The following is a 27,639-nucleotide window of genomic DNA, read 5'->3' on the forward strand; positions in this document are numbered from 1 at the left end:
ATACCATCGATCACCACATTCTTTTGGAGAGATAGGAAACTCAAATTGGTCTACACGGACAAGTTCTGGCCTTTTTTTAGATCTTATCTGTCGGAAAGATATCAATTTGTCTCTGAATGGTTTGTCCTCTGACAAATCAACTGTAAATTTCGGTGTTCCTCAAGGTTCCGTTTTAGGACCACTATTGTTTTCACAATATATTTTACATCTTGGGGATGTCATTCGAAAACATAATGTTAACTTTCACTGCTATGACACACAGCTGTACATTTCAATGAAACATGGTGAAGCCCTAAAATTGCCCTCGCTAGAAGCCTGTGTTTCAGACATAAGGAAGTGGATGGCTGCAAACTTTCTACTTTTAAACTCGGACAAAACAGAGATGCTTGTTCTAGGTCCCAAGAAACAAAGAGATCTTCTGTTGAATCTGACAATTAATCTTGATGGTTGTAGAGTCGTCTCAAATAAAACTGTGAAGGACCTCGGCGTTACTCTGGACCCTGATCTCTCTTTTGAACATATCAAGACTGTTTCAAGGACAGCTTTTTTCCATATACGTAACATTGCAAAAATCAGAAACTTTCTGTCCAAAAATGATGCAGAAAAATGAATCCATGCTTTTTTTACTTCTAGGTTAGACTACTGCAATGCTCTACTTTCCGGCTACCCAGATAAAGCACTAAATAAACTTCAGTTAGTGCTAAATACGGCTGCTAGAATCCTGACTAGAACCAATATATTTGATCATATTATTCCAGTGCTAGCCTCTCTACACTGGCTTCCTGTCAAAGCAAGGGCTGATTTCAAGGTTTTACTGCTAACCTACAAAGCATTACATGGGCTTGCTCCTACCTGTCTTTCCGATTTGGTCCTGCCGTACATACCGACACGTACGCTACGGTCACAAGACGCAGGCCTCCTAATTGTCCCTAGAATTTCTAAGCAAACAACTGGAGGCAGGGCTTTCTCCTATAGAGCTCAATTTTTATGGAATAGTCTGCCTACCCATGTGAGAGACGCAGACTCGATCTCAACCTTTAAGTCTTTATTGAAGACTCATCTCTTCAGTAGGTCATATGATTGAGTGTAGTCTGGCCCAGGAGTGTGAAGGTGAACGGAAAGGCTCTGGAGCAATGAACCGCCCTTGCTGTCTCTGCCTGGCCGGTTCCCCTCTCTCCACTGGGATTCTCTGCCTCTATCCCTATTACAGGGGCACTGGCTTACTGGTGATTTTCCATGCCTTCCCTAGGAGGGGTGCATCACTTGAGTGGGTTGAGTTGCTGACATGGTCTTCCTGTCTGGGTTGGCGCCCCCCCTTGGGTTGTGCTGTGGTGAAGATCTTTGTGGGCTATACTCGGCCTTGTCTCAGGATGGTAAGTTGGTGGTTGATGATGTCCCTCTAGTGGTGTGGGGGCTGTGCTTTGGCAAAGTGGGTGGGGTTATATCCTGCCTGTTGGGCCCTGACTGAGGGTATCATCAGATGGGGCCACAGTGTCTCCTGACCCCTCCTGTCTCAGCCTCCAGTATTTATGCTGCAGTAGTTTATGTGTCGAGGGGCTAGGGTCAGTCTGTTATATCTGGAGTATTTATTCTGTCTTATCCGGTGTCCTGTGTGAATTAAGTATGTTCTCTCTAATTCTCTCTTTCTCTCTTTCTTTCTCTCTCTCGGAGGACCTGAGCCCTAGGACCATGCCTCAGGACTACCTGGCATGATGACTCCTTGCTGTCCCCAGTCCACCTGGCCGTGCTGCTGCTCCAGTTTCAACTGATCTGCCTGCGGCTATGGAACCCTGACCTTTTCACCGGACGTGCTACATGTCCCAGACCTGCTGTTTTCAACTCTCTAGAGACAGCAGGAGTGGTAGAGATACTCTTAATGATCGGCTATGAAAAGCCAACTGACATTTACTCCTGAGGTGCTGACTTGTTGCACCCTCGACAACTACTGTGATTTTTATTATTTGACCATGCTGGTCATTTATGAACATTTGAACATCTTAGCCATGTTCTGTTATAATCTCCACCCGGCACAGCTAGAAGAGGACTGGCCACCCCTCATAGCCTGGTTCCTCTCTAGGTTTCTTCCTAGGTTTTGGCCTTTCTAGGGAGTCTTTCCTAGCCCACCGTGCTTCTACACCTGCATTGCTTGCTGTTTGGGGTTTCAGGCTGGGTTTCTGTACAGCACTTTGAGATATCAGCTGATGTAAGAAGGGCTATATGAATAAATAAATGTGATTTGATTTTGATTTACAAAAGATTTGGAACACCTGCTCTTTCCATGACATACTGTAGACTGACCAGGTGAAAGCAATGATCCCTTACGTAACTTGTTGAATCCACTTCAATCATTGTAGATGAAGGGGAGGTGACATGTTAAAGAAGGATTTTTAAGCATTGAGATAGTTGAGACAAGGATTGTGTGTGTGTGTGCCATTCAGAGGGTGAATGGGCAAGACAAATTATTTAAGTGCCTTTGAATGGTTAGCGTGTTCTGGGTTTTTCACACTCGACAGTTTCCCGTGTGTATCAAGAATGGTCCACCACCCAAAGGACATCCAGCAAACTTAACACAACTGTGGGAAGCATTGGTGTCAACATGGGTCAGGAACCCTGTGAAATGCTTTCGAAACCTTGTAGAGTCCATGCCCCAACGAATTGAGGCTGTTCTGAGGGCTAAAGGGGGTGCAATTCAATATTAGGAAGGTGTTCCCTAATGTGTTGTACACTCAGTGTGTGTCAATAAAGCTTTGTCTGTTACCTGTATTTGCTCAAGAGTAAACACACACATATACTAAATATGTTACATTTGAGATTTTTTGGAGGGAAAAAAATAAAGGCACACAGCACATGCATACCTCAATAGATTGATTTCTGTTGGTTATTGATGTACTCTGATGTTGATACTGTTACCATTTTCTGGCCATTGGAATGCATGAATGCATTCCCTCTCTCTCTTGCTGGGTTTCGGATGGGACAGTTTTCAAATATCTCTTGTTGGGGGGGGGGGGGGGAAATGACGTGATATGACGTATTTATTTTAAAACTTTTAATACAAATATTTGTATTTTACAATGTCAGTTGTAGTGATGCATGTGAACGGTGTTCAGCTTTGCACTTGACTAGACATGGCCTTAGCAACACTGACAAACACATACTGGAAGTGTAAGAGCTTATACTGTTCAAAGTTATTGTTCGCTAAGGAAAAGCAGATCATGAATTAATGAATAGACAATACAAGCAAATAAAGACTAACACTGTGTATGTGAACATAAAAGGTATGAAACTCAAGTTCTGGTCTGTCACCTCTAAACTGCTCACTATGGCGGTCTACTGTTGTACGGTACAATGATTTCCAATGCAAAAAATGTTGCACAACATTTTTTTTTGGAACACAATCCATACTTCACTAGTTTGTAAACCATGTTTATCATGTGCTTTATCACATATTGGACATGGTATACAGCTTAAAAATATATATATACGATTGTATACCATTTTTTTTTTTCAAATCAAGCCAAGAATGAGAGCAATGCAGAATAAAAACTGACATAAGACTATGATTAAAATGCTAATACACAATGATTATATCTCCAAGTAAGCTTTTGAATCAAATGCAATACATTTACGGTAAGTCTGACTCCATCCGAATCGCAAACAACAACCTCCGGCTAGCATAGCCTACTAGTTAGTCTCCTACAGGTTACTACAATAGAAACAGAGACACTTGCACTTCAGGTGGGCTTCAGATTTCTTTTTGACACAAGTTTTGTGACATAAATCTGGATATTAAATATATTACAAGATATTACATTTTAGCACATGCACATATTTCAATCTGAAGTCACAGTGTTCGTATGAGAAATTGTTAAAGGTCCAATGCAGTCATTTTTATAACAATATCAAGTCATTTCTAGGTAACAATGAAGTACCATACAATGATTGTTTTCAATTAAAGAAACAAAAATAGCTTCTAGCTAAGAGCAATTTTTCAAGCAATACTTTTTCTTGGACTGTCTGGGAGTGGCCTGAGCAGGGAGAGGAAAACTGAAAACTGGCTGTTATTGGCAGAGTGGTTTGGAACTCTCTTTCTTATTGGTCTATTAACTAGACTGGAATTCTAGGTGGTCTTTTCAAACAGCTTTTACACTAAAAGGGCATGATAAGCATTTTCACAATTTCACAGTATTATTACAACCTCGTTGTGTGGACATGTATATAAAACACAGAAAAATCTCGTTTTTGACTGCACTGGGCCTTTAAATGATGTGTTACTTATTGTAACCACAATGACATGATGATTTTAGTTGGCATATGCCTATCTGATTCCTCCATGTGTCATGTAGAAATGTTGTCAGTTAAGGTTTAACAGGTAAATTAACAAACATATTGATTAGAATGATGTATTACATTCAACTCATATGACTGCAGCGAGTTCGACATGATGCACTAAAAGAATACTTAATCATAGCAAATTGTGTACACATATGCCCGAGAGATGTCCATGAAAAAAAGGAAAATAAAAGATGCTTCCTTAGAAAGCAGGTGCGATCATCAGACAAACATTCTCAAGTCTCAACCACAATGGACATATAACAAATCACTGAATCACACCATTTCAATGTCTGCTCAACTTTAATGAAAGAAATCAGCAAAACACAGCTAAAGTTTGTGGTTGATAAGGCAACAGTGGGAGAGAGAAGTGGAGAGACCGACTCTCCCGTGGATGGAAGTGTAGATGGCGGAGAGCCAGTAGCATTGAGTGTGTAAACATAAGAGTGCACAAGACTTAACAACAGGACAGCATCTGAAGCAGTAGTCTGTACTGTCTCTGATAGACCTTGCAGGAGAGAAAGAGCTAAGGCACAGCAGCACCAGTGTCACTGCATCCGTGCTCATTTGGCCGCAGTTGTGCAGTTATGAGGTATCGTTGAGGAGAGGCCATGTCAAGGGAATGGACATGGGACCTCAGAGGGTCTGGGTCCACGTTCCTAGCTCTAGCAGTTGGACTCCTTCTCGTTGACGGGGAAGTAGCCTTCCTTGGTGGGAGGGTGTCTCTGACGGAGGCTGTCCCCATCGCCAGGAAAGATGGCCAGCAGCTTCTCCTGCTCCTCCTTGGTTTTAGGTAAGTCAGTGGATGCCGTGGTCAGGATTGTAAAGCGCTACAGAACAACAGAGGAAATAGACAACAACTATTGTAGAGGCTTTATTGTCACATACACCGGATAGGTGCAGGACATGATTGGTTTGTTATATTGGTTTGTATTGATTTCTAAGTTACAGTAGCTTAAGCCATGACATGCGACAATAGCAAACAGAGGGTGAAACAGTGGGTGATGTGTGTGACTAACCTCTTTCAGGGTGCCTTCCACAGAACACATTTTGATGACCACCCAGAGGGGAACACAGAGCATGGAGGACAGGGCCAGGAGCCAGCCCAGGCAGTAGCCCCACCAAGGGTACACATACTCATTGTTGTACTTCAGAGGGGTGTACTTGATCAGGGAGAAGGCAAAGGTACCCTGCAGAGGCAAATAAATGCAATCATTTGTGTCTCCGTGACAGTCACTGGTTGCTACGTCCTAGGTTGAGTCAAAAACATTTTTGTTGTGTTGATTTAAAAACAACAATACTGACTTGCTTTCATTTGGGTCCTATCCTCCTTTTGAACCTTTCCCACTTTCTACAAAATCTCTGTGAATTTGATTAGCCTAGTTGTGCAATGTCAGATGCTTTTTCAATAGTAACCACCAGGGGGCACCCCTCAGTCAAGAGACATAACAGGGTTTAGTTCAGAAGAAAAATACTCACTAAGCAGGTAGCAGGAGTGAAGAACATCCAGCAGTATTTGATAATAGGTCCGGGACGGTAGCCAATCATGTCCTCAATATTGTCATAGAAACGGTCAGCACCTACAGGAACAGCGAGGAAAGAGAAGAAGAATGAGACAGGAGTCAGCAGCGGACAGATACTCATTAAAGTTTCAAATTTTATTTGTCTTATGTACGGGGTACACATGGTATACACTGAGTATACCAAACTTTACACCTTACTAATATTGAGTTGCACCCCCCTGCACTTTTGCCCTTAGAACAGCCTCAATTTGTCAGGGCATGGACTCTACAAGGTGTTGAAAGCGTTCCACAGGGATGCTGGTCCCTGTTAACTTAGTTGTGTCAAGTTGGCTGGATGTTCTTTGGGTGGTGGACCATTCTTGATGCACACAGGAAACTGCTGAGCATGAAAAACCCAGCAGCGTTCCAGTTCTTGACACAAACCGATACGCCTGGAACATACTACCATACCCCGTTCAAAGGCACTTATTAAATATTTTGTCTGCGCCCATTCACCCTTTGAGTGGCCCACAAACACAATCCATGTCTCAATTGTCTGAAGGCTTAAAAATCCTTCTTTAATCTACACTGACTGAAGTGGATTTAACAAGTGACATAAATAAGGGATCATAGCTTTCACCTGGATTCACCTAGTCAGTCTGTCATGGAAAGAGCAGGCGTTCCTAATGTTCTGTATACTCAGTGTACACATCCAACGAAATGCTTACTTGCAGATTCCTTCGACATCACAATAAGAAATTACTCAAATACTTCTAGTAAGTTAAACCACAAGTAAATGAAAAGTCATTATTACTTCAGATGCTTATGTGGTACTGACTCAAAACTAAATGAGATGTCACATCAACTCAATTTAAAGTTATGATAACGAATGTACTTTTTTTTACCAGCATGCTCTACTGCAGGTAATTAAAACATATATATTTTTTATATCTGTGTTTTTGCATGTGCGCTGAATGATTGACTGATTAATCTTATGCTACACAAAGATAGATTAAAAAAAATTGAAACTAATCCAATCATTTAGCTAGATTTTCTTGTACCTTTCACTGAAATGGTTGTTCCAGTTTAGGCTTAGGTAGTCTCCTTCCACTGTTCCTAACACTGGCAGTCATTATGAATGCAGGTTGCTGGTGACAAAAAATAAAAACTGTTGGATTTCCTAACTATTTAGTATGTTTGGGTGTATTGTGATAAAGAGTTTAATTATAATGATAATATTTGCCTAGGAGCTCACTTGGTGGAGGCCACCGGTCTGGAAAAAAAACAAATTCAGCAACCATATCTCTGTCACTAACAAATGCAGTTATGGGTGATAACTGTACAATTCACTCGAAAAGGCAAGGCATCCTGGGAAATTATACTGGTGGCACGGCTTAGGTGGGGTGCTGCTCAACATTTTCAAACTGACAACCCAAATCTGGACCGCCTACAGGGTCACAGTGACTATCGGTTTGAGTAACTGTACTGAGATATACATGTATGCAGTGCAACAGGTTTCCTCCAAAGTTTTGAGTAATGAGAGCACATTAAGGTTTACAGTGTGTGAGCTAAGGTGCAGAGAATCAAAGCAGGTGGTCAGTCCAGTTCAAGTGTTCAGCAGTCTGATGGACAGCAGATAGAAACTGTCTCTGAGCCTGTTGGTATCAGACCTCATGCTCCAATATCGTCTGCCTGACGATAAGGGAGTGAACAGCTCGCGCGCAGTTGGGGTGTGTAGGGTCCTTGATGACCCCAGGCACCGTTTCGGTACACAATACAAATGTGTAACAGCTAACTGTTCGCTAAAAGTTGTATCAATATCATCAAAAATATATATAATTCAAAATGGTCTAATAATATCATATTCAGCCAGCTGTTCATCTCCCAGATGCCCTTTCACTTCTATTAATAGCAGACTACTGCTGGATGGCAGAGGATGGCTCAATGAAAATACCCCATTTGTCATGCTAATGTGCCCCTCAATGCATTCCCACATAACTTGGCTAAACACTCACCATAAATCCAAGCAATGCAAACAGTCTCAAAGACAGCCACAAAGAGCAGGCACGTCCCACTGGCAGCATAGTAGTCAAAGAGTTGGAAGACGTACATGCCTCCCTGGAGAGAGAAATGTGTTGCGTTACGGCAGGGCAGCTAGGAACACTTTTTCTATTTCATCGTCCCCATGCCACCTCCAAGACCACATGTAGAACAACAAAATCATGCCTCGATTTCATCGACAGTGTTGTTGCATTTTGGTACACCAGGAGTAGATTCATTTCCAATGGAACGCTGCGTTTGCCTTGCAGCCTTGCATTGCAGAGGCAGTTGCGGTGTGATTTATCAAACGTACGTGTCAAACTGTGTGTGTCGACGGCTTGACAGAAATGGTAGCAGAAGGTGAGTGTTGAACTTTTGCTGCACACATATCCAGATGATTGCTGCGTCCATTTTGCGCAAGAACACTGTTGGTGTGATTGAGGCATTAGAGAGGCTAAACATCATGCACAGAATAAAGGTTCCCGATTTCAGTAACCTGCAGTATTTGGCTCTTTTTCTTAGCAACTTTCAATTCACGTGACAATGTGACATTCTCCATCTGTAGCTCAGTGCATGGCACTTGGAATGCCAAGGCAGTGGGTTCGATTCCCATCGTCCACCCATATGTAAAATGTATGCACAAATGATAGTCGCTTTGGATAAAATATTCTGATAAATGGCGTATGTTACAAGAAATAAAGCCCTAAATGAAAACCTTTGGGATTTCATTCTTGCTGCATATTCCAACTCCTCCTGAGACACCCGTGGAGAGTTGGGGTCAGAGCCAGGGTCAGCCATTTTACAAGCGTCCATGAACCAATCGGGGTCCTGGGTGGCATTTTAGGCTGTGGCCTACCTCTGTCAGCATGATGAGACCCATGAGGAAGGAGACAATGGCCACCGCCAAGATGAAGAGCTCTCTGCGGTTCTTACGACGAAAGGTTTTAGGGTACATGTCCACCATGGCCGTCACCAGACTCTCCACACACACAAACTACAGCAGTGGAGAGAACAGAGGGGATGCTGTGTCACTGATTTAAAAAACACCACTGTGGACATTGTTAGAGCAGTGTTTACAAGCATATTGTGTGTGTGTGTCAGAAAGAGGGTTAGTGAGTAGGAGAGAGAGAGAGAGAGAGAGAGAGAGAGAGAAAGAGAGAAAGAGAGAAAGAGAGAGAGAGAGAGTGAGCGAGACAAAGAGAAAACGAGAGTGAGCAAGAGAGAGAGAGAGGAGACAGAGTGCTACTCTAGCCTCACCTGGCTGTCCAGACCCAAAAAGACGATCATGATGAAGAAGAAACAGGCCCAGAGAGGAGAGAAGGGCATCATAGAAACTGCACGGGGGTAGGCTATGAAGGCCAGACCAGGACCTGGTACAGAAAGGGTTAATACAGGTTTTACAACAGGTCATTACAGAATTGTCTTCAAGTGAGCAGGACTTTGACCTCCACCCGATTGTATTGTGAAACTACTAGGTTATCTTTGAATTCTTTGAGCATTGAAAGTTAATTTTAAAGATTAACATGTCATTATCATGGAAAAGCCATTACAGCACAGTTTAACAAAGTGTTTTTCTCTTGAACAGTGTGGGACATGTACTGTACAGTCAATAGCTCCTTAAGTGGTGTGCAGCGTTTCTACTAATTCACATTCCAAAATATATTGCTGAAATGTACGTAAGTACTTCAAATAAAATACATGTTGAATTATGAAAAATGATGACCAGTTCCCCAATGATGAACTACCAAGAAAGGTCTGTGTGTGTCTGTTCAAAGATGACTACCAACCAGATTCTGCCACCTCTGAGATGGGCACGTTCTGCTCGTAAGACATGAAGCCCAGGATGGAGAAGATGGCAAAGCCTGCCACAAAGCTGGTCCCACTGTTCAGGAAGCATAGCGCCAAGCAATCTCTGTAACCCCAGAGAGGCAGTCATCAGCCAGGCATAGATACCAGCCATTACTGTATGTCACAGTAAAAATGAACAACTTCAAAGATAAATCAATAACATATTGTGAAACAGATACTGTACAAAATACAGATAAAGATACAGAACAAATGCTTCTGACCACCTGTTATTAGCGTACTAGGTTATTATTAGGGTGTAAAACAGAACAAATCACTTAGTCTTAGATGGTTATACCATGGATCATTTAGCTATTTGATTTAGAATTTTAGGTCCCCTGTAGGTATGCCCCAAAAATATATAAAAAATATTTGATAACATTTTTAATTTATTTGAAATGCATTGAATAGCACATGTATAAATGGCAAAATGTACAGTCAAAAAATAAATCACAAGGAACAAGGTTTTGAAGTGGGGGTGGGATGCAAAAAATGACTTACATACACTACTGGTCAAAGGTTTTAGAACACCTACTCTATCAAGGGTTTTTCTTTATTTTTACTATTTCAGGAACTCCTTCAAGACTGTTGGAAAAGCATTCCAGGTGAAGCTGGTTGAGAAAATGCCAAGAGTGGTCAAAGCTGTCATCAAATCAAATCAAATGTATTTGTCACATACATGTTAGATGTTAATGTGAGTGTAGCGAAATACTTGTGCTTCTAGTTCCAACAATGCAGTAATAACCAACGAGTAATCTAACCTAACAATTCCAAAACTATTACCTTAGTGGCTAGTGATACATGTATTACATAAAGATGCAGTAGATGATATAGAGTACAGTATATATATATATATATATATATATATATATATATACACATATACATACATACACACACACACACACACATATGAGATGAGTAATGTAGGGTATGTAAACATTATATTAAGTAGCATTGTTTAAAGTGGCTAGTGATATATTTTACATCAATTTCCATCAATTCCCATTATCAAGGCAAAGCGTGGCTATTTGAAGAAGAATCTCAAGTATAAAGTATATATTGATTTGTTTAACACTTTTTTAGTTACTACATGATCCCAAATGTGTTATTTCATAGTTTTGATGTCTTCACTGTTATTCTACAATGTAGAAAATAGTACAAATAAAGAAAAACCCTTGAATGAGTAGGTGTTCTAAAACTTCTGACCTGAGGTGTACTTCCATCATTTTGTAAAACCGGTACCAAGTTACCTTCAGGCGAGTCACATGACACTTGTGGGGGTAGTAGAACAACAAGAACAACAAAACAAGTTTGTTTTCCTGAGAGTCTAGTGGGGTCATGTCCGTTTGTAGCCCAAACGGTTTGGATGCTACAGGCAGAAGTTGGCACATATTGTACTCTACCAACTTCAGATGAGTCCCGTGGGGCTTGTGGGGGTCATAGAGCAAAACGGAGAACACCATCGTGTCCGTCTGGACGCTACAGACGTTTTTGTGAGAAGACCAATTTTCGGGATGTCTCCTGGTCTGACAAACAGCATTGTAGCTCTGTCACTTTCCACCAAAGATTCGGAAGGCCGACATAGGCGGATTGAGACGCAGCTGATATCGCTAGCTTAAATAAACAGATTTTTATGGGGATTTTTTTATTATATTCATTAGATTTGTGCATGGGTGCGTCAATCAACTCTAGGGGGTTTAAGACAGAGATACGTCTGCTTATTGTTGGGTGTCAGTCATTTCTGACTAGGGTAAGTAGGAGGTGTAGGTGTAAGCATGTGTTCTGAGGTGAGCCCTGACCTGTAGCAGTTGTTATTGTACTTGTTGTAGCTTCCCAGAGCAGTCAGACACCCCAGACAGATGGCATAGGAGAAGAAGATCTGAGTCCCTGCATCCATCCATACCTAGAAAGAGGAGGGAGAAATCATACCAATGCCTTTTCATTTGCTGGCAGAAACCATGGCATTGCTCCTGGCTAATACCTTTATTTATCTGAAGCATGTCAGCTATAAGACAGCTATAAACCCCTTCCGGTGAGACATTTGGTATGACCAACACCTTCCTCATTCTATGGTAAAAACATGTCACCCCATTTCTCATCACTTATGTGACCATCCACCATGGCCACCCCCCAGTATGCTGGCTCTCCATCGCTATGGCTCCCCAGCGCCAAGTTTGGTACTTTTCCACCACAGACTCTGTGAACAACCAACATAACACAGTTCCAATTTGAATTAGGGTGCCCTTTGTTCTCCCTATTCACCAAAGTCGTGCTGAAGCACTGAGGGCACGTTTCAGTCAGCTGCCTAGCAGCCAGGAATACTTCCGTATGTGTCCCAAATGGCACCCTATTGCCCATGTAATGCACTACTTTTGACCAGGGCCTGTAGGTAGTGCACTTTATAGAGTGTGAGTTGCTATTGGGACACAGTCTTTGACTTAGCTAGTCCAGTGCAAAGACACAAGCGCAGGCCCCGGCCACTAAGGCAGATGTTCCCATCATACAGACAGCTTGTCTCTTCCTTCAACACAGGGTTATACATTCATCCATAGAAGACCCCTGTGGATTGAAGAGGTCACTCATTTGGTTAATGGGGGCCAAAATGGAGAAGTGGTTGTGAAATGTCTCTCTCTCTCTCTCTCTCTCGGCAAGTCAATTAAGAACAAATTCTTATTTACAATAACGTTAGGGAGTGAGCGCAACATGTATGTAACACACAAATAGGTTAAACAACATCATCCAAACAAACAGTCGAAAATACTAAAAAATCACAGTCAGTAAAACGCTCTCTCTCTCTCGTAACCAGACGAGAACTAGCCTAGGAGCTGTGTTTGCTGACCACATTCCTCATGCCGGTGTTCATGAGACATTTATCACCCGTCCACTCGTCAAATACTCCTGCGGACTGCCAACTTTACAGATTCAGTCGTTCTCTGGCACAGCATTAGTTTGAGAGACAACGTCCCCCTGGTTTCTCCAATGTCATGTTCTTCTCATGATCAGACGTGTTTTCATTTGTTTAATGATCGATCTTGATAATCTTGATAACAATCTTGGTGATATTGAGTTAGATCCCTGAAAATGCTAAGCACAGCATAACAGTCACTTCAACAGCTCAACGAATGAAATGAATAATTAAGTGTTCAAGTTCTACTGTATGTGGCCATTCATATTGTCATCATAAACTAGGGACAAGAGGTGTGGCGGTGAGAGTATTATTTTTTTATTGCTGACAGGCAGAGGTCAGAGGAACACTGGGTAAGTCAGTCTATAGGGTTATTGTGTCAAGCTGTTGGGTATTCCACTTCCCACAGTGATGGTATGGGTGTGTTTGTATGTATAATGTGTGTGTGTGGTTGGGGGGGGGGGGGTTGGTTGTGTCTGTGTCTGTGTGTGTGTGTGTGTGTGAAAGGGCTGTGGGCATTTTCCACTTCCCACAGATGTGATGGTATTGGTGTGTTTGTACATATAATGTGTGTGTGTGTGTGTGTGTACAGTACATGTACCTGTGGATCTGACAGGCGGCCCAGGTCTGGGTAGAGGTAGAACTTGATTCCTATGAAGGCTCCAGGCAGGGTGACCCCTCTGATGAGCAGGATAGACAGCATGATGTAGGGGAAGGTGGCTGTGAAATATACCACCTGAGGGGGATGGAATGGGAAAGGGAAAGGGGGATACCTAGTCAGTTGTCCAACTGAATGTATTCAACTGAAATGTGTCTTCCGCATTTAACCCAACCCCTCTGACTCAGAGAGGTGCAGGTGGCTGCCTTAATCGACATCCACGTTGTCGGCGCCCGGGGAACAGTGGGTTAACTGCCTTGCTCAGGGGCAGAACGACAGATTTGTGCCTTGTCAGCTCGGGGATTAGATCCAGCAACCTTCCGGTTACATGCTGCTACGGTATGTACAGTGCAGGACAATACAGCACCAACGGTCACATGTGGGTTAACCAAGGGTCTACTAATAACAACAAGCAAAAAAGTCATTGAATGGTCTCTAATCACCTCAGCTATCACGTTATCTGCCAGACTTCAAAAGGACCACATATCTAGAGTACTTGGCTGTCCAAAGGTGTGAAGCAACATTGCGAAAATGCATAGAAATGTTCCTGAAAAAGTGACCTGAATGACCAGGAGCAACTCTTAGTCATATTCAGTGCCATAGACTCTGACATGGACTGTTTCAAATCTAAGAGACTATCCTGTAAGAAAACCTTTCTATACAACTGCGCTGTTAAGTGGAACAAACTACCACAACAACTTAAAGCTATGCCGACCAGAACTTATTTTTAAAAGTATGTCAAAAGCTGGCTGATGACCGAACCATAGACCCATTTTCATGTCTGTATCTACAGTATGTAATGTATCTAAGTCTGCATCTATCTAATGTATTGCACCATGCACTTTAAGGGACCACAATCAAGGGATCAATCAATGAAGTGCCCAGAGGTTCTTCCTGGTCAAAAACTGCATTAGGGAGGCTCACAGAGAGAGGATGTAGAATAGAGCCCTTTACCTTTCCAGTCGACTTGACTCCCTTCCAGATACAGAAGTAGACTAGTACCCAGGCTATGGCCAGACACAGAACCAGGTCCCAGTTGAGAGATCCTATATGATCTATGCCAGAGGAGATACGCAGAACCCTCCGTCTACACACACATCCACGCACGCCGGTGCACACACACACCAACACACACACACACACAAATATGAGATGACTGTCAGTGTGATCATTATTTAGACATGAATATCTAACATGAACACTAAGCTCAAATATTACAGCAACAGTAATGTTGAAGCTTGTTAATTATTTACCTTAGGGGAGCATGTCATGTATATTATTTCTCAGGACGTCACACAGCCCTCCAATTCAGCCTCAAGCCAGCCTGTTTTCGTATTCAGCAGTGCTACGCCAGTTGGCAAGACAACGACCATTTGGCTGAGGAATAAACAGTAGGCCAACCGAGCTCCTTAAGGAGATGGAGAAACAATAGACTCTAAGCAGCACTTAGTACTTACTCCCAGAACTCAATGACAGGAGACGTGGCGTTCAGACGTGGCTGATTGAAAGAGCCATTCCTCCTCTGGAACTCCATGCAGGAATCTTGAGAACAGAGATGCATAACAAGTTCACACACATGTTTACTGAGGACACCGGCTATGGTTTTTCTAGGTAACCCAACTCTATTGTAACGTTACGTAAGGTTACGTGAGACATCAAATAGTCAGGGATGTTTCTGTGTATGGTGGCATTTTGGAGTTTTCCTTATTCAATCTCGTTTCCCGAGGGCAACTCTGTCTCGAGGGCAGAAACAATGTGAATGTTTAGGCAAATACGATCACTTAAGTTGAAGTAATCCGAATTGGTTAGGGTTGGTTTAGGGGTTGAGTAACATTCGAACCAGCAACTTTGCCCGTGAGCTTTCATCATGCCAATCACATTAGTTCTGCCTTTAGGCAGAGCTTCATCGAGATTGAATAAGGAAAAGTCCACTGGTGGATCTCTGACCTGTGTTCCATGTGTTGTTGCAGGAGGCCCAGGGCAGGTCCCAGGTGAAGGAGTAGGACAGGTAGAAGATGGCCCAGGCCAGGACGATGATGTAATAGAAGTTCAACAGAGCCACAATGACTTGTGTGGCGTAGCCCACTCCTGCAGCAAGGACAAAGGGGAGCATTGTGTCATGGCTCCACCTGTCACCAGAGGGCGGCTGAGACCGTTCCTAGAGACATTAACGACACTCAGGTGTGTTCAATTTACTCATTGTGATTTCCCTGAAGAGGTGTTTTCTATTGTCCTTTGCAGAACTGTGAATTGTTTCCTGAGAGTGAGTTTGAGACTTAGTGTTTGTTGGTTTTTCAAGTGTACTGTGATCCTGCGGCTACCGTTTCTCAGTGAAGTATTATGTTTATCCTTAACCACTGATTCCTCATCTGGTCTCTTCTCTGCACCTGGGTCCAACTTTTTTAAATATTTAAATAGGCAAGTCAGTTAAGAACAAGTTCTTATTTACAATGACAGCCTACCCCGGCCAAACGATGCTGGGCCAATTGTGTGCCGCACTATGGGACTCCCAGTCACAGCTGGATGTAATACAGCCTGGATTTGAACCAGGGATGACTCTTGCACTGAGATGCATTGCCTTATCCTGCTGTGCCCCTCGGGAAACTTACCACATCACACATTGTGGTTAGCTATGATAATGTTGAATACAATGACACATGAAAACCATGACTCTATTCGCATTGCTTTTTCATCTCCGACTCCACCATTTCTCACCCGGTAGCCTATCTGGTTCATGTGTGAAGGTCTACAGTCATATTGTCCTTATTGGGGGCCAATTGAATGACTGAAGTGTTGGATACTTGGAAGTCTGCCAGTGTTGGTGGCATGCTAACCATAACATCAACCTCCTGCTACTATTCTACAGTACATACTGGCAGACACGCATGCAGAAAAACACACACTTACTGTAGATCATTCTCAGAATGTATTCTCTTAATCTATTAAGTAAGCAGACATGCCCGGGTGTAGTTACCTTGAAAGGCCTTCCTATACTGTGCACACTAAACAAAATGGAGTTCTAAACAGCAGATGTGAGAGGAGGATCACCTTCAAACAGAGGAGTGATCTTCCTCCAGCAGGTAATGCCTCCCTCGCTGGTGAACTGTCCCAGGGCTGTCTCCAGGAAGAACACTGGTATCCCACAGGTGAACAGGAAGATGAGGTAGGGGATGAAGAAAGCACCTGTTTGATAGAGGGGGGAAGGAGAGGAGTTAACAAGGTGTTGTCGCATGTGTTAGAACTTCACTGTGATTTGAGGTCAGATGACATAACCAATCAACAAGGATGCAGCATTTCAGGGCTGGCCACTAAAATTGGAGTGTACCAAAGGATAAATTCTACCTTGATTTGCGCAATTTTTTTAAGTCAGCATCCGACCTATCCATCGCTGGGTGGGATATCCAGATAATGTTTATTCACCAAATAATGTTAAAATGTTTATCACATTTTTCAGAAAATGTCAAGTTTGCAGTCATCAGCCCGCTAACCAAGCTAACTAGCTAATAATGAAATTTTACAAATATATTAGAAATGGGAGCTAGACACATAGGTCTACTCACTGGCAAAAACTGGTTGAATCAACATTGTTTCCACGTCAATTCAACCCCAAAATTCTATGTGATGACGTTGAATCAACGTGGAAAACTGATAGGATTTTTAAAAAGTCATCAATGTAAGGGAATTTCATTTTTTTTTTTACCTAAATCCAATGACAAGGTGACATTTTTGTTTGATTTCGAGGTGAATTATCGTTAGTTGACATCTCAACCAAACGTAAATCAAATCTAGAACTGACATCTGTACAGAGTGGGTATGCATCAATACTTTTTGTTTTGATGGAATGATAGGTCTAGAGACATACAAACTATCAAGTATAATACAAACTATTAAGAAACTCAGAACTACTTTGTGCACTTGAGAACAGTTTCTCCAGAGAAGGAACAAAGACAACCTTAGTCAACAGCAGTGAACTTTGACCTGGGCAAGCCCAGGTTGACCAGCTTGACATCAGAGTATCACATACCATAGCCCACCCAACAATATAGTAGGACAGCCAGTATGTATTTATCCCTAATTCCACAACATATTGGCATATAACATTTTTTTTTAACTTAAAAGAGCAATTCCAAAGTATTCAGCCTGTTGAAAAACGTATTTTAATTTGTGTCTCCATAATGTCGTTGGATATAACAAATTCAATGAAATTAGTGTTAATCTTTTGACTTCTCTCATCTTGCCAATACAAACGGGAGTGTGTTGTTTGCTACTATTGGACTTCATGTTTAATATGTTTTGAGTGTAGTCTTGGCAGGCAGCACAGAAACATAAATGCACATCAATCTAAAAACAGCAATTGTTATCCACAATCTATTAGGAGGATGTATTGCTGAAAAACTATTTACATACCTCCAAATGAGCTCTTTTGAGGTTTTACGTCACTACTCATCCTTAAACAGATTCCATGCCCTTCATAATTCTTTATAGCGTTAAAGCACAATGTACTCCAAGGCTCCAGTGCCATTTAGGTTGATAACAACAGGCTTTGGGTCAGTTAACAACAATACAGTAGCTAAAATTATAATACATCTACAATATGAACTGCCACTGTTGTCCTGATCAATAGTACTGAAGGAGTACTCAATTATGTACCAATAATATGAACAAAATGACGTGTCACTGAGCACTGTGATGTTAACACCCACCTCCTCCGTTCTTGTAGCACAGGTAAGGGAAGCGCCACACATTGCCCAGTCCTATGATCTCCCCGGCAACAGAAAGGACAAACTCCACCTTGTTTCCCCACTGGCCCCTCTCCTTCATCTTCTCATCGCTCTGTGGCACAATGTCCAGGGGCCGACTGTGGTCATTGGAGGGGTCCATCTTAGGCAGGCTCTCCATGTCGCCTGAGGAAGCAACACGTTAAAGTGAGTGGAGGAGAGGATAGACACCGGGAGAGTAACACTATTGTACCTCATTATATAGGCTAACCCCACAGCCTAAAGTATTGTATTGACTGTGTAGTTATTGTGAGGAGGGGAGGTGTTTCTGTGTATCTTTATCACACCACTCCCAGATCAACAGGCTTATCATAAAGTAAACACAACTTCACAGTCCCTAAGCCTCCCTGGGGACCATCTCCTGGAAATGAGGAATAGGGTGAGAAAAAGGTCTTTGAACGTGGCTCAAGAACATGGGGGTTATAGGGGGTATTGTATGGACTCAAACTATAAGTTATGAAGACTCCTAAGACAACAGCATGGAATAGTAAAAACAAAGGCTGTGCATGCATCCCCTTTGAATGTTTGGAACAAAGGTCAAGCAGCAAGAGGTGTGAGGCAGGGACGAATTTCAAGACTTTCTGTAGTTCTAACGGAGGATTTACAGGAGGCACGAAAGTGTCAAACATGAAGTGGTGGTAAAAGTACCTATGTGTCATACTTGAGTAAAAGTAAAGATACCTTAATAGAAAATGACTCAAGTGAAAGTCACCCAATAAAATACAAATTGAGTAAAAGTATTTTCGTTTTAAATATACTTAAGTATCAAAAGTAAAAGTAAAAGTACAAATCATTTTGAATTCCTTATTAAGCATAGCCAGGGACACACTCCAACACTCAGACAGTGCACCAGATCAGAGGCAGTAGAGATGACCAGGGATGTTCTCTTGATAAGTGAGGGAATTCAACCATTTTCCTGTCCTGTTAAGCATTAAAATGCTTTTGAGTGTCAGCAAAAAATGTATGGAGTAAAAAGTATTATTATCTTCTTGTAGTGGAGTAATGTTATGTCAATAGCAAAGTAAAGTATAGATACCCCCCAAAAAACTACGTAGTACTTTAAGGTATGTTTACTTAAGTACTTTACACCAGTGCAAAACATGCATAGTCACATTGACATGTCATATATGCCACTCTGTCTCTCCCTGGCTAGAATGGGTCCACGGCTGTACGAGCTGGGCAACTCGTAGCCGGCCAATGTTCAGGGCCAGTGATGCTGAAAGAGTTTCTCTCTGTACAGGAAACAGGCAGCTCACTGACCGTGCTCACTGCTGTCATGTCTCATTAACAAGGCCTCTTGCTGCCCTCTCTTGCTTTCTCTCTCCCGGTTTCTCTTTCACTCTCTCTCTCTCCCTCTCTGTCTCTTCTTCCCTCTCTCTCACTCTTTCTCTCTCCCTCCTCGCTCTTTTCCTCTTTCTTTCTATCTCTCTCTCTGCCGCCCTTCTCTCTGCCTCTCTCCACTTTGGCTAGTCCAGTGGCCCCTCCTGTCACAGATCAAACTAAACAAATTCATGTTGAGTTTAGGTCCGTAACAACAGGAGAGATGGCTACCCCACTGTGCCAGAAGCCTTGAGAATGTGCTCTCAGCTCAGCCTCTCGCTGGCAGAGCAGGGTGGGGTGGATGGGATGGAGGGGAGAGAGCAAACATTTTCTGAGCCTGGGCCAAATTGTGGCCAGCGGTAAAAATAGAGTCCCTTGTTTTCAGAAGGTGTTTGGTGGGAATGAAGGCTTGGCATCATAAAGGACTGGAGACCCTTATTGGCCAGAGCTTCTTTGTGCTGCTCTGAAGGAGAGCAGAGCTCCAGGCTGCCAGGAAGCCTGATCACACTTTACCTTGGTTTTCACAGGCTCAGTGTGGGCCAAGGGGGCAGTGTGAAATTCCTTCACACTGAGATCTCTCCAGACTCCAGTCCAGGGGAGCAGTCCACACTTATTTTGAACTAGGTGAGAATAAACATTTGCCACATTATTTGTAACAGGACGGGACAGAAATAGCCAATTTGCAGATTTGCAGAAGTGTGGGCTGTGAGAAATGAAGACCAAGACTGAGGAGGACTGAGCATGCCAAGCCTCAAGCCAAGCCACTGGGCCAGTGTTCACGACTCTCTAAAAGGCCTGCACTATAACAGACTCACTGACTGACTACAGCGGGTAGTCTACTGGATAACACTCTTTCTGTCCCCGTACTGTCGGAAAGGAACAAAGCTGCTTTCCACCCATTAGTCATCACTGTGATGATCAAAACACAACACAATATAGCGAAACGATGTTAGGGTTTCGTCATGGTTTATGTTTGGAAACAGTTAGTTATTTCAATCATAGATAGACCATAGATGGAGGAAGGACTTCATATTTCAGAAAGAAACTACAACTTTAAAGTGCTATGTGACTAATAATCAAAACCCTTAAGTAGAGTGGTTCCAAATCGGCATGTGCTTCCGAAAAGGGAATGCAGCCGTGAAGTAGCACAGAGCCATGAAGGAATGACTGCTCAGCTGCAGTGTTTATCGTCTAAGGAATGAGCGTTACACCGAGGCCTGTACTCTGGAGCGGGGTCGTGGAGGGAGGTGGAGGGAGGTTGGAGGTTGGAGGGTCCATCATGGTCTGTGTCACAGCATCATCGGACTGAGCTTGTTGTCATTGCAGGCAATCTCAGCGCTGTGCGTTACAGGGAAGACATCCTCCTCCTTCATGTGGTACCCTTCCTGCAGGCTCATCCTGACATGACCCTCCAGCATGACAATGTCACCAGCCATACTGCTCGTTCTCTGCGTGATTTCCTGCAAGACAGGGATGTCAGTGTTCTGCCATGGCCAGCGAAGAGCCCGGATCTCAATCCCATTCAGCACGTCTGGGACCTGATGGATCGGAGGGTGAGGGCTAGGGCCATTCCCCCCAGAAATGTCCGGGAACTTGCAGGTGCCTTGGTAGAAGAGTGGGGTAACATCTCACAGCAAGAACTGGCAAATCTGGTGCAGTCCATGAGGAGGAGATGCACTGCAGTACTTAATGCAGCTGGTGGCCACACCAGATACTGACTGTTACCCCCCCCCTTTGTTCAGGGACACATGTTCAATTTCTGTTAGCCACATGTTCAGTTTATGTCTCAGTTGTTTAATCTTGTATGTTCATACAATTATTTACACATGTTAAGTTTGCTGAAAATAAATGCAGTTGACAGTGAGTGGACGTTTCGTTTTAGGTAGTTTGAACAACCAGTTCATGTACAAGATGTATACAAGATGTTAAGAACAGCTGCTCTTTCCATGACATAGACTGACCAGGTGAATCCAGGTAAAAGCTACAATCCCTTATTGTAGAAAAGGCTCATGGAGTTGGTGGAAGAATCCTTTAATTCATGGCCACTTGCTCAGCTGGGCCAGGGGCGCTTTAATTAGGTCAGGTGAAAATGTCCGACAGATCTCAACTCATTAAAAGGAGGAAATCGCCATCGCCCGATCTCGCTGCTTTCTCTTCCTTAACTCCGTCTAATCCAGAAGTTCTGTGCGTCCACGAATCCACGTAAATCCACCAAACCTGTTACCTTTCATCTGAACCTGTCCTCTGAACTATCTGTTGCGATCGGGAGAGCTGGCCATCAGGTATTGTTTATGGTTATTACCGCGGAGCGCGGCTTTGTGTGCACGCTTCAAACCTATTATGTAATGTAAATGGTCAATGATCACGGCCCTACAGATCATCACAGGCCAATTATGCCATCGATATATGGTTAATATGTAATGAAATTACATGTACATATGAAGACAAATTTGAAAGGGTTAAATATGAAACGTCATTGTTTAATGAACTGATCAATTCTGATATCAAAGTGATGGGGTTTATAGATTGGTTATTCAATCACTGTTTGAATTATTTGTAGTATTCTTCTCATGATTATGATAAATGGTTACAAACCTAAATGACTCAAGGGTGATTCCTATTGACTTCTTAATTAACTGGATTGCTGAATTCCCTAATTATGTTAATAATGAGAATGATTGTTATGATTTGATCTTTGTGATTATGAATTTGATTGGATACATGTTCTTCTGTTTCCTTTGTGATGCAGCACAGACAAACTACCCAGTAAATATACCACTTTATGGCTAAAGGAATTCCTGCCTCAGTCTCATCCATTCCTCTGTCACCTGACCTGTGATCACCTGTTCACCTTCACTGTCAGTCATCCTATATCGAATCTTCCATTCCTCTCAAAAATTTTAGAAAAGGCTGTTGCGCAGCAACTCACTGCCTTCCTGAAGACAAACAATGTATACGAAATGCTTCAGTCTGGTTTTAGATCCCATCATAGCACTGAGACTGCACTTTTGAAGGTGGTAAATTACTTTTTAATGGCATCAGACCGAGGCTCTGCATCTGTCGTCGTGCTCCTAGACCTTAGTGCTGCTTTTGATACCATCGATCACCACATTCTTCTGGAGAGATTGGAAACCCAAATTGGTCTATACGGACAAGTTCTGGCCTGGTTTAGATCTTATCTGTCGGAAAGATATCAGTTTGTCTCTGTGAATGGTTTGTCCTCTGACAAATTAACTGTAAATTCCGGTGTTCCTCAAGGTTCCGTTTTAGGACCACTATTGTTTTCACTATATATTTTACCTCTTGGGGATGTCATTCGAAAACATAATGTTAACGTTCACTGCTATGTGGATGACACACAGCTGTACATTTCAATGAAACATGGTGAAGCCCCAAAATTGCCCGCGCTAGAAGCATGTGTTTCAGACATAAGGAAGTGGATGGCTGCAAACGTTCTACTTTTAAACTCGGACAAAACAGAGATGCTTGTTCTAGGTCCCAGATTCTGTTGAATCTGACAATCTCAAATAAAACTGTGAAGGACCTCGGCGTTACTCTGGACCCTGATCTCTCTTTTGAAGAACATATCAAGACTGTTTCAAGGACAGCTTTTTTTCCATATACGTAACATTGCAAAAATCAGAAACTTTCTGTCCAAAAATGATGCAGAAAAATTAATCCATGCTTTTGTCACTTCTAGGTTAGACTACTGCAATGCTCTACTTTCCGGCTACCGGGATAAAGCACTAAATAAACTTCAGTTAGTGCTAAATACGGCTGCTAGAATCCTGACTAGAACCCCAAAAAATTCTCATATTACTCCAGTGCTAGCCTCCCTACACTGGCTTCCTGTCAAGGCAAGGGCTGATTTCAAGGTTTTACTGCTAACCTACAAAGCATTACATGGGCTTGCTCCTACCTATCTCTCTGATTTGGTCCTGCTGTACATACCTACACGTCACAAGACGCAGGCCTCCACTGGGATTCTCTGCCTCTAACCCTATTACAGGGGCTGTCACTGGCTTACTAGGGCTCTTTCATACCATCCCTAGGAGGGTTGAGTCACTGATGTGATCTTCCTGTCTGGGTTGGCCCCCCCCCCGTGGGTTGTGCCGTGGCGGAGATCTTTGTGGGCTATACTCGGCCTTGTCTCAGGATGGTAAGTTGGTGGTTGAAGATATCCCTCTAGTGGTGTGGGGGCTGTGCTTTGGCAAAGTGGGTGGGGTTATATCCTTCCTGTTTGGCCCTGTCTGGGGGTGTCCTCGGATGTGGCCACAGTGTCTCCTGACCCCTCCTGTCTCAGCCTCCAGTATTTATGCTGCAGTAGTTCATGTGTCGGGGGGCTAGGGTCAGTTTGTTATATCTGGAGTACTTCTCCTGTCCTATCCGGTGTCCTGTGTGAATTTAAGTATGCTCTCTCTAATTCTCTCTTTCTCTCTTTCTTTCTCTCTCTCGGAGGATCTGAGCCCCAGGACCATGCCTCAGGACTACCTGACATGATGACTCCTTGCTGTCCCCAGTCCACCTGGCCGTGCTGCTGCTCCAGTTTCAACTGTTCTGCCTGTGATTATTATTATTTAACCATGCTGGTCATTTATGAACATTTGAACATCTTGGCCATGTTCTGTTATAATTTCCACCCGGCAGAGCCAGAAGAGGACTGGCCACCCCACATAGCCTGGTTCCTCTCTAGGTTTCTTCTGCTCTGCTTCTACACCTGCATTGCTTGCTGTTTGGGGTTTTAGGCTGGGTTTCTGTACAGCACTTTGAGATATCAGCTGATATACGAAGGGCTATATAAATAAATTTGATTTGATCCTACCTGTCTGGCTACCCACACAGATTCCATTAATCTTTCACTTATTGATGTCATATGTTGAATCTACTTCAATAAGTGTAGATGAAGGGGAGTAGACAGGTTAAAGAAGGATTTTTAAGCCTTGAGACAACTGAGACATGGATTGTGTATGTGTGCCATTCAGAGGGTGAATGGGAAGGACAAAATACTTAAGTGCCTTTGAACGGGGTATGGTAGGAAGTAGTAGGTGCCAGGCGCACCAGTTAGTGTCGAGAACTGCAACGCTTCTGTGTTTTTCACGCTCAACAGTTTCCCGTGTGTATCAAGAAAGGTCCACCACCCAAAGGACATCCAGCCAACTTGACACAACTGTGGGAAGCATTGGAGTCAACATGGGCTAGCATCCCTGTGGAACACTTTCAACACCTTGTAGACTCCATGGCGTGACCATTTGAGGCTGTTTTGAGGTCAAAAGGTGGGGGGGTGCAACTCAATATTAGGAAGGTATTCCTAATATTTGGTCTGCTCACTGTACTTAAAGTCATGACATTGCCTCTGCTTGTTTATTAAGAGACCTCATAACATAATACTCAATCAGTTAAAGACTCGCTGACAGACAGACTGTAAAGTCTCCAAACATCAGGTTCATGCACATGTTAACTTTTAATGTTTGTACAGTGGAAAATGCCAAACTTGATCACAGTTACCTGGCATAGAATAATGTAGCACTTTCAGATTGCCTGGCAGGTGCATTGGATTTCAATCCCATTACCAAACCCATTTAAAATGATAAAGTTGTATGATTTCATATTTGATCAAATTATTCAACAAATCTGTCTGGAATGATTTAACTTTTTATGTACGACTTTCCACTGTATGATTGTGATACTGTACATCAATGTTCTCTATTCTCCAATATCTGAGTCCCATTGTTTGTTCGCGATAAGTTAAGTCAATGCTAAAAGTACCAGTCAAAAGTGGACACCTACTCATTCAAGGGTTTTTCTTTATTTGGACTATTTTGGAATCATGTAATAACCAAAAAAAGTGTTAAACAAATCAATATATTATTTATATTTGAGATTCTTCAAATTAGCCACACTTTTTGGGTTACTACATGATTCCAAATGTATTATTTCATAGTTTTGATGTTTATTTTTTTTGTTATTTTACCTTTATTTAACTAGGCAAGTCAGTTAAGAACAAATTCTTATTTTCAATGACAGCCTAGGAACAGTGGGTTAACTGCCTGTTCTGCAATGTAGAAAATAGTACAAATAAAGAAAAACCCTGGAATGTGTGTGTCCAAACTTTTGACTGGTACTGAAGATCTGTGTGAAAACCCACCATATTGAGAGTGATCAAAATGTACTGTCAAGGCACAAGTTCCTGGATCAGTTGAGGACACAACTAAGTGAAAACCACCAGTGAAAATGTAAACTATTAAATAGATTTCCAACACAGGATCAGGTCTGCTAGAAGGACCCCGTATCATAGAGCAAAAAAATCAGAATCTTTTAATTAAGAACCAGAAAATCAAGAACCAAATTCAAAACTATTACTAAAAATATTACTGTACTGAATCGTTTTGTGTGCCCATAACCCTGTCCGTCTGACAGAACAAAACAATAATATTGTAGATCAGTCCCATTTATCATAAAAGTGCAGCGGCTTAGGATGGGCAACGTACAGAGAATAACTTCCCCTGTGGCTCTGACTGCGTCTATTGTGGTAACACTGTCACGATCGTCGTATTGAGGAGACCAAAGCGCAGCGTGGTGTGAATGCATACTTTAATGAATGGACAAATAAACACGACGTACACTATACAAACTAACCAGACGACCGTGACCGCTATAGAAACTCTGTGCTAACATACAACATCACATAGACAATAACCCACGTACCCAAACTGGAAATTGGCAACCTAACTAGGTTACCCAATCAGAGACAACGATAAACAGCTGCCTCTGATTGGGAACCAATCCAGGCCACCATAGACCTACAATATGCCTAGACTAGACACACAGACCTAGACATACAAAAACCCTAGATGAGACAAAAACACACATACCACCCTCGTCACACCCTGACCTAACCAAAATATATAAAGAAAACAAAGAATACTCAGGTCAGGGCGTGACAAACACATTACATATGGATGATCTCACTGTATTCCTGTAGAGTAATTATGCAGTTACTCTAGCCACAATATTGTTGCTGAGCTACATTAACTAAGCTACAATACAGTAGCTTAATAGTTATCTTGTAATTACATGATGGATTTGGAGGATGTTCCCGCTTTAAAATAACTACTAACTTATAAATACTTTATATAGCACACAGTCTTCATAAGCATGGCATAAACCCAAACTATCTGTAAGCTTATGTCATACTGTGTAAAGGGTGTTTAAAGGGTGATATAGCATCTCCTTGTGTAGGGTGCATTGCCAAATAAGACAACAACCCAATCTAAATGTAACTCTAAAGACAAAAGAGCAAGGTAAATCATGCATGCCTCCAGAAGTTATTAATTAGCCAAGGTTAACCAGGTCAGTAGGGGTTGTGAATAACCATCCCTATACAGCAACACATTGCATTGGAAATTGTTTAGATGTTTAATGCATTTGAATGTGGTCACCAAGAGAAGAGCTGTCGACCTTCTCACTTCTCAGAGTATGTCCATGTCTTGAATATCTTAAAGACTGGACACGCTCCATGGACAATAGCTCTACTCGTTAGGGCAACATCTAGACTATTCCCAACGTCAGCTACAGTTTTCAACATTGTACAATCAGAAAAATGCCAAGTAATTTGTCACCAAATGCCCTAATAAGGAAGCATCACCAAACCAGATGAGATATCTTCATAAAGATAAACCAAGCGTGAAGCAGAGCCAACATCTAAGATTCCCAAGTGCTCACAGAATGTTCATTAAACGTAACCATTCAACAAACGTGTTTTTAGAAGAGCCAAACTCATGCTCATGCCAGCCTAAAATAAAGTAGGAAATATGTCACTGTAATTGTGCCTAATGCTTTCATCAGTACAGATGCATGGGAAAGTAAGCATTTTCTTCACCCAGTGGTACTCACCTTTCATAATAAAGACAGTCTGATGGTTCGAATGGTTAGCCAGATATTGGCCTGTTGGTGTCTAGGTTTTACTATATAACGTGCATGGAGGGGCGGGGGATCTCGGTAACTCCAAACTTAAGTTCAGCCTTCAATGAGCTTCTCGTTTACTTTGCTCTGCACCCTCTTCTACCCCCCCCCCCCCCCCTAGTCCCATTCAGAAACCCCCACACACTCGCTCTCTCTCACCCACACACCCACACGCTCCATGCAGCACACTAGAGGTCTGTGCCGTCTCAGTGTGGTGGGCCGATTGCATAACCTTCGACACACATTCTCACAGGGTCTCTCTTTCGGCCTATTCACTCTTAGGAATGAGGGTACAGT

At 42.5% G+C, this 27,639-nt stretch overlaps 1 protein-coding gene across 1 annotated transcript; it reads right to left on the reverse strand.

The window, feature by feature from the left end:
* Positions 1-3,031: 3,031 nt before the first annotated feature.
* Positions 3,032-27,531, reverse strand: slc6a13 (solute carrier family 6 member 13). The gene is made up of 15 exons (XM_036952561.2): positions 27,274-27,531; positions 17,986-18,186; positions 16,331-16,465; positions 15,230-15,370; positions 14,740-14,824; positions 14,237-14,369; positions 13,226-13,360; positions 11,519-11,622; positions 9,659-9,783; positions 9,129-9,241; positions 8,728-8,865; positions 7,847-7,949; positions 5,809-5,909; positions 5,349-5,519; positions 3,032-5,159 (listed from the first exon to the last, which is right to left on the reverse strand). Exons 1-15 carry the CDS (start codon positions 27,278-27,280, stop codon positions 4,995-4,997), a joined length of 1,857 nt encoding a protein of 618 aa, XP_036808456.1. The 5' UTR covers positions 27,281-27,531; the 3' UTR covers positions 3,032-4,994.
* Positions 27,532-27,639: the final 108 nt, after the last annotated feature.

Source organism: Oncorhynchus mykiss, chromosome 2 (genome assembly GCF_057628025.1).
Source record: "Oncorhynchus mykiss isolate SJ-2025 chromosome 2, ASM5762802v1, whole genome shotgun sequence".
Taxonomy (NCBI): domain Eukaryota; kingdom Metazoa; phylum Chordata; class Actinopteri; order Salmoniformes; family Salmonidae; genus Oncorhynchus; species Oncorhynchus mykiss.

What these genes read in the sequence shown, in the direction of transcription:
- slc6a13 (XM_036952561.2), bottom strand. An exon ending in GATCACTCCTCTGTTTGAAG is followed by an intron (nt 15,371 to 16,330) that starts GTGATCCTCCTC and finishes TCCTTGCTGCAG; the next exon opens with GAGTGGGCTACGCCACACAA. An exon ending in GCCGCCTGTCAGATCCACAG is followed by an intron (nt 11,623 to 13,225) that starts GTACATGTACTG and finishes TCCTCTTTCTAG; the next exon opens with GTATGGATGGATGCAGGGAC.